Source organism: Tachyglossus aculeatus, chromosome 16 (assembly GCF_015852505.1).
Source record: "Tachyglossus aculeatus isolate mTacAcu1 chromosome 16, mTacAcu1.pri, whole genome shotgun sequence".
NCBI classification, from domain to species: domain Eukaryota; kingdom Metazoa; phylum Chordata; class Mammalia; order Monotremata; family Tachyglossidae; genus Tachyglossus; species Tachyglossus aculeatus.
In genome coordinates, this window is record NC_052081.1 from 1713578 (window position 1) to 1732698 (window position 19121).

General features: G+C 43.9%; 1 protein-coding gene across 7 annotated transcripts in view; it reads right to left on the reverse strand.

The window, feature by feature from the left end:
- Positions 1-19121, reverse strand: part of STXBP5L (syntaxin binding protein 5 like) — a 170059-nt gene that overhangs the window by 125343 nt on the left and 25595 nt on the right. For all 7 annotated transcript variants that reach the window (XM_038757591.1, XM_038757589.1, XM_038757586.1 and 4 more), the window contains exon 2: positions 16734-16831. In XM_038757591.1, the coding sequence (XP_038613519.1) occupies positions 16734-16831 (98 nt within the window). The remainder of the gene's footprint in view (positions 1-16733; positions 16832-19121) is intronic.

The following is a 19121-nucleotide window of genomic DNA, read 5'->3' on the forward strand; positions in this document are numbered from 1 at the left end:
CCCTTTGGGTGATGATAAACGCCCGTAGGGGAAGGACGTATCTTATGTTTCCTCTGGAATGCCCAAGCGTAGAGGGCACTCAAAGTCTGTTATTGCAGGGTGACTGGCTAATCTTTGGTAAATTCATTTCATTAGTCTTTTAGCTAGCCTGGTTTCTTTGTTCCTCTACCAGACATATTTGGAAACTACAGGAAGTGAGGATTTCCCTGCGGATTGAGAAGCAACATGGCCTAGTGGCTAGATCCCGGGCCTGAGAGTCAGAAGGTCCTAATCCCAGCTCCGCCAATTGTCTGCTGTGTGACCTTGTTCAAATCGCTTCACTCAGAACAGTGCTTTGCACATAGTAAGCGCTTAATAAATACCATCATTATTATTCACTGGTCCTCAGTTACCTTGACTGTCAAATGGGGATGAAGACTGAGCCCTATGTGGGACCATGTCCAATCTGATAAGCTTACATATACCTCAGCTCTTAGAACAGTGCTTGACACATAGTAAGCGCTTAAGAAACAGCATCATTATTATCATTATTGTTATTAGTTTGTATCTACCCCAGTACTTAGTACAGTGCCTGGCACATAGGACGCGGTTAACAAATACCATGAAAAAAAAGCCAGCATGCCTGCCTTTGCCTTCGGTGTTGAAACTAAATCAATCGATTGATCAATACTCAAGTATTTGAACATCATTTTTCCACAGTGTCATCTTCCAATTACATTTCTTCCTACGAAGTTTTCAGTGAGTCTTGCTGGCCTCTTTCCCACAAGTCAACGCTAGAAGACGGCGAGGAGGTGGGTTAGTCTGCTCTAAAAATGTTCATTTGGGATTATGGTTCTTTAAGTACAGACGCAGTACCGTTTGAAATATTAATGAAGTGTAATTTCAATTTACATCCCCACTCCGATTTATGAGTCCCAATCTAGAGCACCAAAAACTACATGTAAAAGTGCCGATTTCCTTTGGAGGCACAAAGTGAATTGAAACATGAGGTGGCAAATGAATGCCCCGATCAAAAACAACACATTTTTACCCCACAGCAGAGAAGAGTTCATAGGAAATTATGGTACTTTCGCATTCCCTTGGTTACTACAGAAAGAGCTCTTCCTCTAGACTCCCGAAGGCTTTGTACTCAAGCCCATTAATTCGGATGGGAGATCAAGCCATTCGGAAGGCAAAGTTTACAGAGACCTGATCTCTTGTCAGAGTTCATTCATTCATTCAATCGTATTTATCTAGTGCTTACTTTGTGCAGATCACTGTACTGGGCGCTTGGGAGAGGACAGTAAAACAATATAACAGACATGGTCCCTGCCCACAATGAGGTCTTCAAGTTCTTCCACGGCTTCCCCCGCATGACGTGGAGCCTACAGAGTCTCCTGGGAGTGCAGAGATTCCCCCAACTTTTTGGGGGTGCTTTGGAGCACTCCATTGCTTTTCCGAAGGCTCTCCCTCCACCCCAATCATGCCTGGTTCCTGAATTCCCTCTCAGCTCTATGTGTTCAGAGGAGAAAGAGAGAGCTGGGAGCCTTCTTTCCCTCCACGCTCCTCCTTTCCCATTCTTCCCCCTAAGATGGGATTTGGAAGTTCTCCTGTTCTCCTTTCTATTTAGACTGCAAACCCCTTGCTGAACAGGGACTCTGTCCAAACTAATTCATTTGTATCTATCCTGTGCTCAGAACAGTATTTGACACACAGTAACAAATACCATTGAAAAAAAAAATGCCAGGAGCAAGGATGTGGGGGGATCCCAGCCAGAGGTAACTTCCAACTTCCCATAAAAAACTTCAATCCATCAATCAATGGTATTTATTGGGAGCTTACTGTGTACAGAGTTCTGCACTAAGTACTTAGACAAGGTCATTGTCTCTGCATCAAGTCTTCCCAAGCACTTTTCAAAAATGTTCAAAACCACTTGATAAAACCCGGCTTGAAGTCACATTACTTTCAGTCAATCGTATTTATTGACTGCTTACTGTGTACAGAGCACCGTACTAAGCACTTGGGAGAGCACAAATTTACAATAAACAGAGACATTTCCTGCCCACAACAAGTTTGCAGTCTAAAGGATTACTTCCCAGTGGCCTTAGGCAGAGTGGTGACTAGTCAGGTGAAAGTGGGTTTTTTTTGAGCAATTCCTGCTCTATTTAGCTTCTAAAATATTTAGCATCCTAGAAGGATGCGCTGTTCTACTATAGGTATTGATTTTCTCCTGATTCAATTTTCTCTTACAACAAAATAGATACTCTTTCTGTTACAGTGAAAATTGAGCTGCGCTAATTAAATGATTCCTTTACTTTCTAATTTCAGCCCAGAAAGGGAAAAAAAAGCCAAGGCAACAACGGCAAGGTAAGATGGAAAGGCAGATTTCCACAGAAACTTATGTTTAAAGCTCTTTGGGGTTGTATCTTCACTAGAGACATTCTCTAGAGGATTTGGTAATTCTGTGCAGCACAAAATAAAAAACCAGGCAGTTTGAGCATGGACCCTGTCCATTTATACTTCCACAGCCTCTTTGGCAAAGATCAGTCATATTTATTGAGTGTTTATATGTGCAGAGCACTCTACTAAGCGTTTGGGAGCAGACACTAGAACAATATGACAGACACATTCCCTACCCACAAGCTTAATAGTCCAGAGGGGGAGACAGACATGAATAGAAAGAAATAAATGACAGATGTGGACCCAAGTGGTGTGGGGCTGGGATGTGTGGGGATGAATAAAGGGAGCAAGTCAGGGCAACGTACAAGGGAGTGGGAGAAGAGGAAAGGGGAGGGCTAATCAAGGGAGGCCTCTTGGAGGAGATGGGCCTTCAATAAGGCTTTGAAATAGCGAGGAGAGTAACTGTCTGTCAGATATGAAGAGGGAGAGAGCTCCAGGCCAGGGGAGGGATGTGGACAAGAGGTCAGCGGAGAGTTAGATGAGATCGAGGTACAGTGAGTAAGTTGGAGGTAGAGGAGTGAAGTGTGTGGGGTGGGTTGGCCAGAGAAATCCAGAATGGAGAACAACGCTTACAGGAAAGGCAACCAAATGCACAGTCTGCAACCTCTCTACATTACTGTACAGATGCCACAGTTCTCTGAGGCGAAAAGAGGCAAAACAGTTACCTAAGGGGTTTGGCCAACCAAACCCCTGGTGGAAAAGCAATATTCTGGATGACCCAGTTAGAGCTTAACTCTTCAATCAATATTACCTATTGAGCCTTATTATGGCTTCCGTACTAAGCATTGAAGCAACATGGCATAGTGGATTCAGCCCGGGCCTGGGAATCAGAAGGCCCTGGGTTCAAATCCCGGCTCTACCACTTGTCTGCTGCGTGGGTGAGTCACTTTACTTCTCTGGGCCTCAGTGACCTCATCTGTAAAATGGGAATTAAGACTGTGGGAAATGGACCGTGTCCAAACTGATTACATTATGTCTAGCCCAGAGTTTAGTACAGTGCCTAGAACATAGTAAGTGCTTAGAACATAGTAAGTGCTTAACAAATACCATTTTTCAAAAAAAAAAAGCATTTGGGAGAGAATAGTTAGTAGACATAATCCCCTTTTTAAAAAAGTGGTATTTGTTAAGTGCTTACTACGTGCCAGGCACTGTACTAAGAGCTGGGGTGGTTACAAGATGATCAGGGGGACACAGTCCTTGGGCTTCCAGTCTTAATCCCCACTTTACAGATGACATAACTACGGCACAGAGAAGTGAAGTGACTAGTCCAAGGTCACTGAGCAGACAAGTGGTGGAGCATGGATTAGAATCTGGGTCCTCTGACTCCGGGGCCCCAGCTGTTTCCACTTGGCCGCACTGCTTCCTGGGCCCACAGACAGTTTACAATCCAGCAGGAGAAGTAGACCCAGAAATAATTTATCAATAGGAGGAAGACCTAGGGGAAGGGTAGGCCAGCAGAGGCAGTCTTTGGAGAAAATCCTCCTCAATGACGTGGAAAGGGAAGCAGATTAGAAGGAAGCCTGTGTAGCTGGACATAAGGATGAATTTCCACAGACACACGATCACCAACCCTGGATATGATCTCTGGCTTGGCTAAACTTGCCCAGTCCTGAGGTGGCTGCCCAGTCTGACTTACCTTGCCCAATGTCCCACAGCCGGCAAGAGGCAAAACTGGGATTAGAACCCACATCTTTCTGATTCCCAGGCCTGGGCTCTATCCACTAAGCCACGCTGCTTCTCAGTTCTCCTGTTCTCCCTCCTACTTAGCCTGTGAGCTCCCATGCTGGATAGGGACTGCGTCCAACCTCATTAACTTGTATTTACCTCAGTGCTCAGAATGGCGTTTGATACACGGTAAGCGCGTAACAAATACTGTGCACTTAGAACGGTGTTTGATACATGGTAAGTGCTTAACAAGTACCGTGTGCTTAGAACGGTGTTTGATACATGGTAAGTGCTTAACAAATACCATACACTTAGAACAGTGATTGATACATGGTAAGTGCTTAACAAATACCATACACTTAGAACAGTGATTGATACATGGTAAGTGCTTAACAAATACCATGCAAAAAAAAAACAACAAACAAAAATTACTGGCAGGGATGAGAGAGCATGAGTGATACCAAGTGCATACCACTAGAGTTCCCAACGATTCCTTGATTCAAATGTTTTTTAAGGTATTTTTTAAGTGCTTACTATGTGTTATGCACTGTGCTAAGCGCTGGGATAGATTCGAGATAATCAGGTTGGACACGGTCCGTGTCCAACGTGGGGCTTCCAGTCCTTAACCCATTTTCCAGGTGAGATAACTGAGGCCCAGAGAAGTGACGTGACTTGCCCAAGGTCACAAAGCAGACAAGGGGCAGAGCCAGGATTAGAACCCAGGTCCTCCTGATGCCCAGGCCCAGGCTCTATCCACTGGGCATACCACTTCTCTGTCCTGAATGGTTAGAACAGTGCTTTGCACATAGTAAGCGCTTAACAAATGCCATCATTATTATTATTATTATTATTATTATTATTAGGATCACGGCCTCTCCATTATTCTCCATGGAAGCCCATCTGCTGTTAAGGGTAAGATTTTATTCCCAATATTGAAATTTCACTTGCATTCCACCTCAAACTTCCAGAGCATCTAGGGACTCCAAGTGCTTCATCTTTATTATTTCAAGAATCCTCCAAACATCCCGGGAGAGGGAGGGTAGGTGTCGGTTTGAAAAAGGGAAACTACTTGCACATTTTATGATTACTCCTGACTTCTCTTTCATCTTCTTGATATGGGGGTGGGGGGGGAAGCGGGGAGGGGAAGAGAGAGAGAAAAGAGACCAAACCGGCAAGTAATAAAATATGATAGAATCCAAATTTCTCCTTTCCTGTGATGTTTTTACGGTCCTAGTTCGGGAACAGAAGCATGGAAAGAAAATCATTATTAGAAGATTATCTAGAAGGCAAACTGAGCTATGCGGAACTTTGTGCGTGAGAAGATTGCTAATGGCCCCAGAAAGGGAAGCGGGAAGTGGGGCTCTAACAGCCTGTCTTGCAGGCTGCAGCACCCGAGCAGGAGCACATCTCTGCATCGACCCTCCTAATTCACATCCACTTCCCGGCCTCAGGAGTTTTGGATTCACTCCTGCATTCCGCAAATGCTCAATGGGATCCGGAGGGGGAAGGGGACGGAGGGGGGAGAAGCGAAAGAATGAAGCTTTCCAAAGGCCTTTAAAAAAAAAAGTCCACATCGTTTTGGCGGGGTCTTTGTTGTCCTCTATTCTCCTGAGCAATTATTTGGTTTCGGAAGTTTTCATTCATTCAGTCGTATTTTTTGAGCGCTTACTGTGTGTAAAGCACTTCGGAGAGGCCTATATAACAAAAATATTACAACAGACACATTTCTGCCCACAGTGAGCTCACAGTCTAGAGGAGTCTCATTAGGAAGGAGAATGGGTACATGTACATATTTACTATTCTATTTATTTTATTTTGTTAATATGTTTTGTTTTGTTGTCTGTCTCCTCCTTCTAGACTGTGAGCCCGTTGTTGGGCAGGGACCGTCTCTATACGTTGCCAACTTGTACTTCCCAAGCGCTTTACTAAGCGCTAAGCGCTAAGTACAGTGCTCTGCACACAGTAAGTGCTCAATAAATACGATTGAATGAATTGAATGAATACAAGGTGATCAGATTGTCCCGCGTGGGGCTCGCAGTCTTAATCCCCATTTTACAGATGAGGTAACTGAGGCACAGAGAAGAAAGTCACACAGCTGACAGTTGGCGGAGCTGGGATTTGAACCCATGACCTCTGGCTCCAAAGCCCGGGCTCTTTCCATTGAGCCACGCTGCTTCTCATGTGAATTCTCATGTGACCGCCATAAGTTCCCCACCCATATTTTAAGGCTATAAAAACTGTGTTTTAAAATTACGGCAATTTTGCAAGTAAACAGGATAGACTGTGAGTGCCTCAGGCATTGCATCTTAAAAATTTCTTCAGTATGTACCTCCTAGCACTTGGCACAGTGCTCTGCACACAGTAGGTATTCAATAAACGCTGTTAAAAGTCTATTGATGTAAACGCAAATGATTTGTTCAGTCATTTTATACGAAGATTTTGTTGAGCTGCAGATTTGAAAATAATTGCACATATCTCTTCCAGCTATTTTTCAGAATTGCATTTTAGTGGGAAATAGAATTTCCTGGCAAGTCAATAATACATGTATAACAATGGAAATGATTAATAAACAGAAGAAGTGATTTTCTTTCAGTCATCCATAAAAGTAATTATTGGCCCTCGTGCCTAAAGCCAAAAAGAAATCAGGGTTGGCTTAATAGAAACCAGCAGCAAGTCTGATGGATAGGAAAGCAATTGTCTTAGAGAAATGTCATTTATTTGCCATCTTCTTCGTATTCTCTTTCTGACTGGTTGCCTGGGGGAATCTGTCTTTACATTAGGACACCACTCGAGATAATCAAATAAAATCTTATTGGGGGCAAGGTTCATGTCTACTAACACTACTGTACTCTCCCAAGTGCTTAGTACAGGGCTTCGCACCCAATAAACTGTATGCTCCACAAAGGACGGGATCGCGTCTATTCATGGTATTATTCTCTCCCTAGGGTTACTAGAGTACTCTGCTCCCAGTAAACTGTAAACTCCTCAAGGGCAGGGATCATGTCTACTGACTCTTCCTAAAGCTCAGTATAGCGCTCTTCACACGGTAGGTGTTTAACACTCTTGATCGATCAATCACTCGTTTACCAAACTTGAAACATAATGCATTCATTCATTCAATCGTATTTATTGAGCACTTGCTGTGTGCAAAGCACTGTACTAAGCGCTTGGGAGACTACAGTAGTACAATAAACAGACACATTCCCTGCCCACAACGTTCAAGTTCCGTCAGGAAATAACGTAGCATAAATGTCCTTTAGACATTCGACAATCACCCTACCCCCAACCCACCAGCACTTAGGTAGCTATTTTTACATTCTACATTATAAATTATTTGTTTATATTAATGTCTCCCTCCCCCTCTAGACTGTAAGCTCAATGTGGGCCGGGACTGTTGTATTGTACTGTCCCAAGCGCTTAGTATAGTGCTCTGCACATAGTAACCACTCAATAAAAAAGACCTCCATACTGTGGGCTCGCCTAGGCGCAGCCTCCCTTTCCTGATGGCCCAATGCCAAACCCGGCCAAATTTGGGGTCCGGAGCTACGTACCGTCACCCCAAAGCCTTCGCCACAGAGCCTGTCTGCCCACAAAATGGGATGAGAATAACCATGGCCCACCCCGACAGTATGGAATGGAGAAGCAATTCAATAACAATTTTGTTTTCTCCTAAGTGCTTACTATGTGCCAGGCACTGTACTAAGTACCAGGACATACGATAAAATCGGGTTGGACAAAGTCCCTATCCCAAACGGGGCTCACAGTCATAATCCCAAATTTTCAGACGAGGGAACTGAGACCCAGAGAAGTGAAGTGACCTACACAAGGTCACCCAGCAGACAAGGGGCAGAGTCGAGATTAGAACCCAAGTCCTTCTGACTGCCAAGCCTGTCCTCTACCCACTAGGCCAAGCTGAGTAGCGGATTCGAGAACCAGCGTGCTTAGTGGAAAGAGCCTGGGCTTGGAGTCAGAGGTTGTGGGTTCTAATCCCGGCTCCATCGCTTGTCAGCTGTGTGACCTTGGGCAAGTCACTTTACTTCTCTGTGCCTCAGTGACCTCATCTGTAAAATGGGGATGAAGACTGTGAGCCCTCCATGGGACATCCTGATTACCTTGTTTCTACCCCAGCGCTTAGAACAGTGTTTAGAACATAGTAGGCGCTTAAAAAATATTAATTCATTCATTCAGTCATATTTATTGAGCACTTACTATGGGCAGAGCACTATACTAAGCACTTGGGAAGTACAAGTCGGCAACATATAGAGATGGTCCCTACCCAACAACGGGCTCACAGTCTATAAGGAGGAGACGGACAACAAAACAAAACATGTAGACAAGTGTCAAAATCGTCAGAACAAATAGAATTATAGCTACATGCACATCATTAACAAAATAAATAGAATAGCAAATACCAACATTATTATTATTATTATACCATTGGAGTATTTCACCCTGCCCAATAGCCAAATGAGAACAAAGCCCCTGGGCCCAGATAACTTCAAATAATTCAGGAAACTCATCACACTGAAAATACATAAAAGCCTCGCACAACTCTCAAAGGAACAAAAAGGCCCTCGTGGGAAATGACTTTGGAAATGAGAAACTTGGCTTTTTCACACCTCTGACAGCACACATTTTCAACTCCACTGTGGGAAGGCTAGGTCAACTTGAGCTTGCCTGAACATTAAGGTAGGACACACACAAGGACAAGACCATCTCTCCCTTTATGAGAGAAAAATCCTTCTCCTCCTCCAACGCACCCACTAAATCTTAGCAGCCGGCTGGTCTGGCCAGCGGGTTGGGGAAGCCCTTGGTTAAAATTCAGACCGAAAGGCAATTTAGGTCAAAGAAATCCCCTCCGGTGGGAGAGACGGTTGGCGTAGTGGATAGGCCACAAGGCTGGACGTCAGAGGCCATGGGTTTTAATCCCGGCTCTGCCACTTTTCTGCTGTGTGACCTTGGGCAAATTATTTCACTTCTCTGGGCCTTGGTTACCTTGCCTGTAAAATGGGGATTGAGACTGTGAGTCCCACGTGGGACAGACTGTGAAGCAGCGTGGCTCAGTGGAAAGAGCACGGGCTTGGGAGTCAGAGGTTGTGGGTTCTAATCCCGGCTCTGCCGCTCGTCAGCTGTGTGACTTTGGGCAATTCACTTTACTTCTCTGTGCCTCAGTTACCTCATCTGTAAAGTGGGGATTAAGACTGTGAGTCCCATTTGGGACAACGTTATTACCTTGTATCTACCCACAGAGCTCAGAACAGTGCTTGGCACATAATAATAATGATGGTATTTCTTAAGCGCTATGTGCAAAGCACTGTTCTAAGCACTGGGGGGATACAAGGCGATCAGGTTGTCCCACGTGGGGCTCACAGTCTTAATCCCCATTTTACAGATGAGGGAACTGAGGTACAGAGAAGTGAAGTGACTCGTCCAAAGTCACACAGCTGACAATTGGCGGAGCTGGGATTTGAAACCATGACCTCTGACTCCAAAGCCTGGGCTCTTTCCACTGAGCCACGCTGCTTCTCTAAGTAAGCGCTTAATAAATACCATTATTATTATGTGGGACATGGATTGTGTCCAACCTGATTAGCTTGTGTTTGCCCCAGTGCTTAGTACAGGGCCTGGGACATAGTCAGCGCTTAATAAATACCCTTAAATACAAAAAGTCTTATCTTGTGCCATGGGGGAGAGGTCACATTGAAGGCTACTGGCCATCAGGAGGTACCGTTTGGCCATCAGGCTGTCTTTGGATCTAGAACTCTCTTTGGACAGTTAGAAGGGACGGGCAGGGTCCCCTTACACACAGCCCACGCTGACTCTTCTTCTCCACAGGTCATGGAGATGGAAATAAAACTGGAGAGAGCCACTCTTCCCTGGAAGATCTGGGGTGGGAGCATAGCAAGAGGGTCAATCAAACAATGGTATTTATTGAGTGCTTACTTTAGAAGCTGTGTGGCTTAATGGACAGAGCACGGGCCTAGGCGTCACAAGGGCCTGTGTTTTCATTCCGGCTCCAAACTTCCATTCATTCATTCATTCATTTAATCGTATTTATTGAGCGCTGTGTGCAGAGCACTGTACTAAGCGCTTGGGAAGTACAAGTCAGCAACATATAGAGAGGGTCCCTACCCAACAACAGGCTCACAGTCTAGAAAGGGGAGAACCAATGGTACTGATTATTTATTTTAGAAGCTGTGTGGCTTAGTGGACAGAGCACGGGCCTAGGTGTCAGAAGGACCTGTGTTTTAATTCTGGCTCCCCCACTTTCATTCATTCAATCATATTTATTGAGCGCTTACTGGGTGCAGAGCACTGTACTAAGCGCTTGGGAAGTACAAGTCGGCAACATATAGAGACAGTCCCTACCCAACAACAGGCTCACAGTCTAGGAAGGGGAGACAGACAACAAAACATGTGGACAGGTGTCAAGTCGTCAAATAAATAGAAATAAAGGTAGGGGCACATCATTAACAAAATTAATAGAATAGTAAATATGTACAAGTAAAATAGACTAATAAATCTGTACAAACATATATACAGGTGCTTTGGGGAGGAGAAGGAGGTAGGGCGGGGGCGATGGGGAGGGGGAGAGGAAAAAGGGGGCTTGTCTGCTCTGTGACCTTGGCAAGTCACTTCACTTCTCTGGGTCTCAGTTACCTCACCTGTAAAATGGGGGTTAAGACCGTGAGCCTGTCCAACCTGATTTGCTTGTATTTACCCCAGCACTTAAGATAGTGCCCGGCACATAGACAATGCTTAACAAATACCAAAATTATTAATTTTCATTATTACTTTGCTTCTCTGGGACTTAGGTACCTCATTTAGAAATGGGGATTAAGACTGCGAGCTCCATGTGGGACAGGGACTTGGTCTGACCTTCATTCATCCCTCCCAGCCCCACAGCACTTATGTACCTATCTGTAATTTATTAATTTATATTATCTGTCTCCCCCTCTAGACTATAAGCTCTAATTTATTAATTTATATTGTCTGTCTCCCCCTCTAGACTATAAGCTCACTGTGGGCAGGGAATATGTCTCTTGATTGTTATTGTGTACTTTCCCAAGGGCTTAGTACAGTGCTCTGCACAGTTAGCACTCAATAAATACAACTGAATGAATACCATTAACAAAAACAAAAACAAAAAAACCCAGTGGGAAAGGGCGGGGTGGATAAAATGGGAACGTGAGGAAGAGAGGAAGCAGAGAAGTGAGGTCCAGGAGAAATCTTCCCATTGTGACCTCTCTGCTCTCAGCCTCATTCATTCATTCAATCATATTTATTGAGCGTTTACTGTGTGCAGAGCACTGTACTAAGAGCTGGGAAAGCCTCCTTCTAGACCCCTGGGGTCTCTTTCCTCTCTTCACACATCCTCCTAGTCACAGCTCTCCCCTCACCCATCCTAGGATTCTGAAGAACGACAGCAGGAGAACACCTAAAACCCCTTGAAACCCTGGGTCTTGAGCCCCTTGTACGTTCATTCAATTGTTTTTATTGAGCACTTACTGTGTGCAAAGCACTGTACTAAGAGCTTGGGAGAGTACCATACAACAACAAACAGACAAATTCCCTGCCCACAACGAACTCACAGTCCAAAGGGACAGAGTCCACGTCTCCTTCCGCATTGTATACATTTTCCCAGCGCTTAGTACAGTGCTCTGGGCACAGTAATCACTTACAAAATACTATTACTACTAGTAAGCTCCTCCTCCTAGAGAAGCAGCGTGGCTCAGTGGAAAGAGCCCGGGCTTTGGAGTCAGAGGTCATGGGTTTAAATCCCGGCTCTGGCAACTGTCAGCTGTGTGACTGTGGGCAAGTCACTTCACTTCTCTTTCCCTCAGTTACCTCATCTGTAAAATGGGGGTGAAGACTGCGAGCCCCCCGTGGGACAACCTTATCACCTTGTAACCTTCCCAGCGCTTAGAACAGTGCTTTGCACATAGTAAGCGCTTAATAAATGCCATCATCATTACCATCATCATCATTGTGAGCAGGGAACATATCCACCAGCTCTGATATAGCGTATTTTCTGAAGCAGTTAGTACAGTGCTCTGCCCACAGAAAGCACTCAAAAAATACCACTGATTTACTGATTGGTACTCGACTCACTGTTTCTGAGCTGGCTCTCACACGCCCTGCCACAGCACCACAGTTAGCCACCCGGGACACGTATTCTCTTCAAGACCCTCCAGTGGTTACCCATCCACCTTCGCATCAAACAGAAACTCCTCCTCACCATCCCTTTTAAGGCCCTCTGTCTCCATGCCCACTTCTACCTCATCTCACTACTCTCCTACAACTCAGCCCACAAACTTCACTCCTCTAATTCCAACCTTCTCAATGTACCTCAATCTCGCCTATCTCGCCGTCGACCTCTAGCCCCCTTTCTACCCCCAGCCTGGAACGCCCTCCCTCCTCAAATCCGACAGGCAATTCCTCTCCCCCAGTTCAAAGCCCTTCCTTCCCCTGAGAGGCCTTCCCTGATTAAGCCCTCTTTTCCCACTCCGTTCTGCATCGCCCTGACTTGCTCCCTTTATTCATCCCCTCTTCCAGCCCCGCAGCACATATGTCCATATCTGTAATTTATTTATTTCTATTAATGTCTGTCTCCCACTCTAGACTATAAACTTGTTGAAGGCAGGGAATGTATCTGTTTAATATTCTATTGTACTCTCCCAAGCGTTTAGTACAGTGACTGACTGCCTAATATTCCTGGTAAGCGCTTACTATGTGCAAAGCACTGTTCTAAATCCTGGGGGGGGGGGGGGTACAAGGTCATTAGGTTGTCCCACATGGGGCTCACAGTCTTCATCCCCATTTTACAGATGAGGTAACGGAGGCACAGAGAAGTTAAGTGACTTGCCCAAAGTCACACAGCTGACAAGTGGCGGAGGCGGGATTTGAACCCATGATCTCTGACTCCAAAGCCCGGGCTCTTTCCACTGAGCCACGCTGCTTCTCTAATATTCTGAATATTCCATGCAGGGCAGGGGCGGGAGTGCATTTTTCTGATCCACTTAGCTGACTAGTGAGAACGGGGGTGGAAAGCACGTCTTTTTTTAACTACCATTTTCTTAGCCTCGAACCAGAAATCGAAGTGGCCTGGAGCGGGTTCAATGCCCGCCCTTGACTTTTCACAAAAACACAACTGAGCTGAAGCCTTTCAAGCGAGCGGTCGGGACAACGAGAGAAAAGCATAAATAAGTATCCAAGCGATCCCCCAAGACAAATCCAAAAATCGGCCCCTCCCCCAAGACGTTGGCAAGGAAGCTGTGCTCTCAGGCGCCTGAGAAATCGGGAGATGAAGAATCCTGGATTCTATCACATCCTCCGCAGGGTAACTGTTCAGCAGTGCTTACTTAGATGGCTTCATTTCGTAGAAGAAGTGGAAAAGATCCCAGATGTCTTAACATCTTTTCCGATTCTTTTTCATTTATGAAAAATGAAACCCCAAACCATGCAATACAACTCATTTGACAATATTTACTGAGTCCCTATTAGGTGCAGAGCACTGTACTAAGCGTTTGGGAGAGTACAAAATAGCAATACAGACACATTCCCTGCCCCAGTGAGCTTACAGTCTAAGTACAGTGCTCTGCACACAGTAAGCACTCAATTAATGCCACTGAATAATTGACTGATTGTCAGGAATCAAGCTTACTAACACCTTTCCTTCCCTCTTCACTGGGATGTTGTGAGGATGAATTCTCTCCATCGGCAAACGATTTGGGACTTACAGGAGAAAGGAGCTAAATTAAGGTATTATATGCTGATTCAAGCCTACATCTTTCTGCAAATTACTAGGCTTTCATTAATATCTGCGCAGGCCCTTTGTGATTCTGTTTTATAGTTAATAGTCATTGTATTATAAATTCCATTTTCAGAGGGAGAGAAGTAATTCTAAATCAGCAATAAAAATGCTAAACTTAGAAGTGAATTCAACTTGAGAGGAATTTGGGGGAACTAATTTAGCCTACATAAATCTGGCAGTAAGGAGATCAAAAATGTTTTTCTTGGTTTCAGATGTTTTGCTGGTCCAAAAATAATAATAATAATAATAATAATATTGATGGCATTTGTTAAGCACTTACTATGTGCCAAGCACGGTTCTAAGTGCTGGAGAGGTTACAGGGTGATCAGATTGTCCCAAGGGGGGCTCACAGTCTTCATCCCCATTTTACAGATGAGGTAACTGAGGCACAGAGAAGTTAAGTGACTTGCCCAAAGTCACACAGCTGACAAGCAGCGGAGCCGGGATTAGAACCCATGACCGCTGACACTCAAGCCCAGGCTCTTGCCACTGAGCCATTTGAAAACTTCAATGGTTTCTCTTTTTCAGTATAAAGTTCCTCATGGACATACTGCAACTGCTGTTTACCCATGCCCTCAATTCTTAATGATTCAGGTGCCCAAATCATTTTTAAAAAACCAAAAACAAATAAAGAAAACCCACATAGATTATGAGTTCTATGTGGGAGAGGGATTGTGCCTGATCTGTGGTATCTGTATCTATCCAGAACAGTGCTTTGCACATAGTAAGCGCTTAATAAATGCCATCATCATTATTATTATTATTACCCAACACATAGCACAGACTTCAGCAATAGTAGACATTTCACTCACTATGTTGCTGAGAAAAGACTGGAATTGTAGAGCCCCAAATCTGATGTGGGAAATGGAGGTGCTTCCAAGAAATGGTCTGGGTTCTTGGGATGAGGGACAACGAGGAAATGGGAATACTATGAAGAATCTTTAGGGGGGGATGCTATGGGGGAAATTTGAGAACCCTGATTTAAACTTAAAAATTCACTTCCACTTGAAGATGGAGTGAGTGCTCAATCTTCTCTTGATTTCAAATTATTTACGCCAGAATGCTGAACTTAGAAATGAAAATTATAGAAGACTATTTTACTAAAAATCGCAAATCATTCCTAGCCACCAAGAAGCCCCCAAATGGTAGCATTACCTTATCTTTGATTTCTATAGACAATCCGAACTGAACTGTCTTCAAAAAACTCAAGTAGATTATGTAAGCCACTGCAAGGCAATTTAAAGGTAAAGCCCACTTGAGACAAAAATTAGAATCATTAACTTTCCTAAATGTCTTGTTTTTTACGACCACTTAAATGTACAAAAGTACAGCGTATCCGAGAATACATTCCATCTTCTTTTATTCTGAAGTGGAGTCTTCACAGTGATCAAGTCATACACTTCCCTCTCAATCATGGCTTGAAAAACAAGAATGAAAAGTAATGCCTTAGCAACCAACTTTCCTTCCTCAGAACTACTTTCTTGCCCACTCCTCAATCACCCAGTTCTCGCTGCCAGAAATAAATATAATTCTCCTGCCTTCTTCTGTTGCTTCTTGAGAAGCAACATGGCCTTGTGGAAAGAGGGGCCTTGGAGTCCGAGAGACCTGGGTTCTAATTCCGGCTCTGCCACTTGTCAGCTGTGTGACTTGGGTAAGTCACTTCACTTCTCTGTGCCTCAGTTACTTCATCTATAAAATGGGAATTAAGACTATGAGTCCTATGTGGGGCAAGGAATGTGTCCATCCTGATTAACTTGTAACTATTCCAAGGCTTAGTACATTGCCTGGCACATAGTAAATGCTTAACAAATACAAAAAAAAACCCACCCAAAACCACTCCATCTTCTATTGCTCTGACATGGAGTCTTCACTGAGATCAAGTCATAGATTTCCCTCTCAACCACGGCTTGAAAATCCAAATGAAAAATTAGTGTTTTACATCTAATTTTCCTTCTTTACGACTACTCTGTTACCCCCCGTCCCCACATACAATCACCACCAGAAATAAAGAGAAATCTCCCTCCTTCTGAGTTCTCTTGTGGGTGGGAGATGGAAGGAGACAGAGAAGCTGGAGTAAGCTTCTATCAGAAGGAAAGAGCTCAACGCAGGTCATGCTTTCTTTTGCAACTGTCTCCTCTAACTATGCCCTCCTTTCCTCTTCTCCCACTCCCTTCTGAGTCACCCTTGCACTCAGGTGTATACCCTTTATTCACTCCATTCTCAGTCCCACAACAATTAGGTACCTAGCCATAATTCATTTATATTTATGTATGTCTCTCCCCACTTGAATGTATACCCTTTATTCACCCCATCAGTCCCACAGCAATTATGTACATAGCCATAATTTATTTATTTATATGTATGTCTTTCCCTCTAGAACATAAGCACCTCCTGGGCAGGGAACATGTCTACCAACTCTGTTATACTGTACTTTCCCAAGTGCTTAGTACAGCACTCTACAGACAATAAGCGCTCAATAAATACCATTGACTGATTGACCGAATGTCCCCTGACCCTGGGGGAAAAAAGAATGCTCTCCTTAGACAAGGTTCAGAAGTCACATTTTCCCATTCACAAACTCATTTTTGAAGCGTCATCTTCAGTCACTCGTTAAACAAAATATCAGAAACACAAATGGAAATTGAACAGGCCATGCTTTTTTTTTTAACCACTGATGCTTTTTCTTTAAGAAGAAATCATTCACATTGAGGTACTTAGGAAAATCTGCTTACCTCAAGATTTGGATATGCAGAGGTTGGTGACAGTACAGATACATGGTCAGTTAGTGTAAGGAATATTCACCATTAAAGGATACATTCTGATAGCGCCTGTTCTCGTCCCGATAGCCAAGATTTTCTGAACTGGGTCAAAAGCCAAAGCTGTAGGCTGATATGGGAAACCGTGACGGACCGTCTGAAACAGAACAAATGGACATAATGTCATTATAAAATGTACGGCAGTAGAAGAAAAAAGAGAGGCAGTTCTTTTTTTATTGTGATAACCAGACTTATTATACAAGTAAGTCTAAAGCATTCACAGCACAGCAGTAGCCACATTTCGGCACTGAACTTTTAAGACAGTAGGCAAAACTCTCCTTTTTGAAAAACTAGCCAACCCAGATAATAATAATAATAACAATAATAATAATAATAATAATAATAATAATAATAATAACAATAATAATAATGATAGTACTTGAGTTCTTGCTATGTGCCAGACTCTGTACTAAGCGGTGGGGTGGAGACAAGTAAATGGGGTTGGACACAGTCCCTGTCTCACTTGGGGTTCACAGTCTCCATCCCCATTTTCCAGATTAGGTAACTGGAGCACTGAGAAGTGAAGTGATTTGCCCAAAGTCACACAACAGACAAGTGGCAGAGTCGGAATTAGAACCCATGACTTTCTGATTCCCAGGCCCGGGCTCTATCCACTAGGCCAGGCTGCTTCTCAGGTGATAGCCTGAGCTCCAATGATTTTATTATTATATTTGTCACTGCTGCAGTTATCTGTGCTACATATTTTAATAAATGATTTTCTTGGGTTTGCACGCTAAAGTTTTAAACAAAGGGCACCATTTTTTAAAAAATCCAATGAATAAATAAACAAACAAATAGGGAGTGCTGCCCAATCCTTCCAGGGAATATGTTGGGTCCTTTCATCAAAGGGAAATGGAAAATTAAGGCAGTGAACCAGATTCAACTGTAACAGTTTTTCCTCAGATACGGTACCCAGACCCTGCCTGAGATTCCTGAAAAATTCATAGGATTTTTCTGACCCCATCCCCCATTTCTTTTGGCCTCTTTTTCTCCCTGTTTGTCCCTTGCATTCCCCTTTGTGACCCAATAATGACTCCCTCTTTTGCAATTATCCCTTTCTCTCTTTTTCTTTCTCTCTCTCGCCTCTCTTTTCTCTTTCTTTCTGTCTCCTTTCCTTCCATTCCCTGCCCCAAATGGGCTCACAGGCTTAATCCCCATTTGATAGATGAGGGAACTGAGGCTCAGAGAAGAAGTGATTTGCCCAAAGTCACCCAATAGACAAGTAACGGAGCTGAGATTAGAACCCAGGTCCTTCAAAATCCCAGACCCATGTTTGCTCTCTTTCTCTCCATGTATGTACGTGCATAAATATATACGCCTCCTTGTTTTGGGTTTATTTGGGTTTTTTTGCAGTGCGAGAATTTCATCATGTGATTTCATTGGGATGAAATTTTACCAAGGAGGCTTTGCAGAGAATGCAATCTAGAGATTACTCTAAATCAAAACCCAGGCCTTGGAAACCGGCCACTTTGCACCTACACCGGTCTGACGTGAAGGTTGCCCCTCAGATGAACTGGAAATGGAGGTCTCCGTCCAGTGTCCAACCAGTAAGGAAATTTCCTCCCATGCTCACTGATCCCCAGCTTTCCATTCCCTGCTCTGGGTTTAAATTTCCCGGGCAACAGGAAGCTGGAACAGCTGGGCTGGGCTGAGGTTAAAAAAAAAACAAAAAACGTCAAAAGCAGGAAAGAATCGGAATGGTCCTCCCTGCTGGCCTTTTCCATTTGATTTCCTGTATCCCTGGGCAGGTTCTCCCACTCTAGACCATAAGCTCATTGTGGACAGCAATGTATCTGTTATATTGTTCTATTGTATTCTCCCAAGCGCTTAGTACAGTGCTTGCACACAGTAAATGCTCAATAAATGTGATTTGCTAAAAAGTGGTATTACTATCTCTTATGGAAAGAGTTTTCAGTCCTTCTGTATTGCATTTCCTACAGCATGGCTTAGTAGATAGAGCCCGGGCCTGAGAGTCAGAAGGACCTGGGTTCTAATCCCGGCTCTGTTATTAGTCTGCTGAATGACCTTGGGAAAGTCACTTCACTGGGCCTCAGTTACCACAGCTGGAAAATGGAGATTCAGACCGTGCGCCTCATGTTGGACATGGACTGTGTCCAACCTGATTATCTTGTAACTACCCAGAGCTTAGTACAGTGCCTGGCACAGAGCGCTTAACAAAAGCCATTGAAAATAAATAAATAACTGAAGTCCAGAACCAGCTCATGTTGTCTGAGCGATTTTCCAGGCTGAAATTCCTGGCTTCAGGACATCAGTATCTAATCAGGACTCCCTCGGAATTAGAAAATAAACCTTGAGTCATAAGAAGTGCAGTGTATTTCTGCTTATTACTAACAAAAGTCAGGCATCAAATATTGGCATAATTGGAA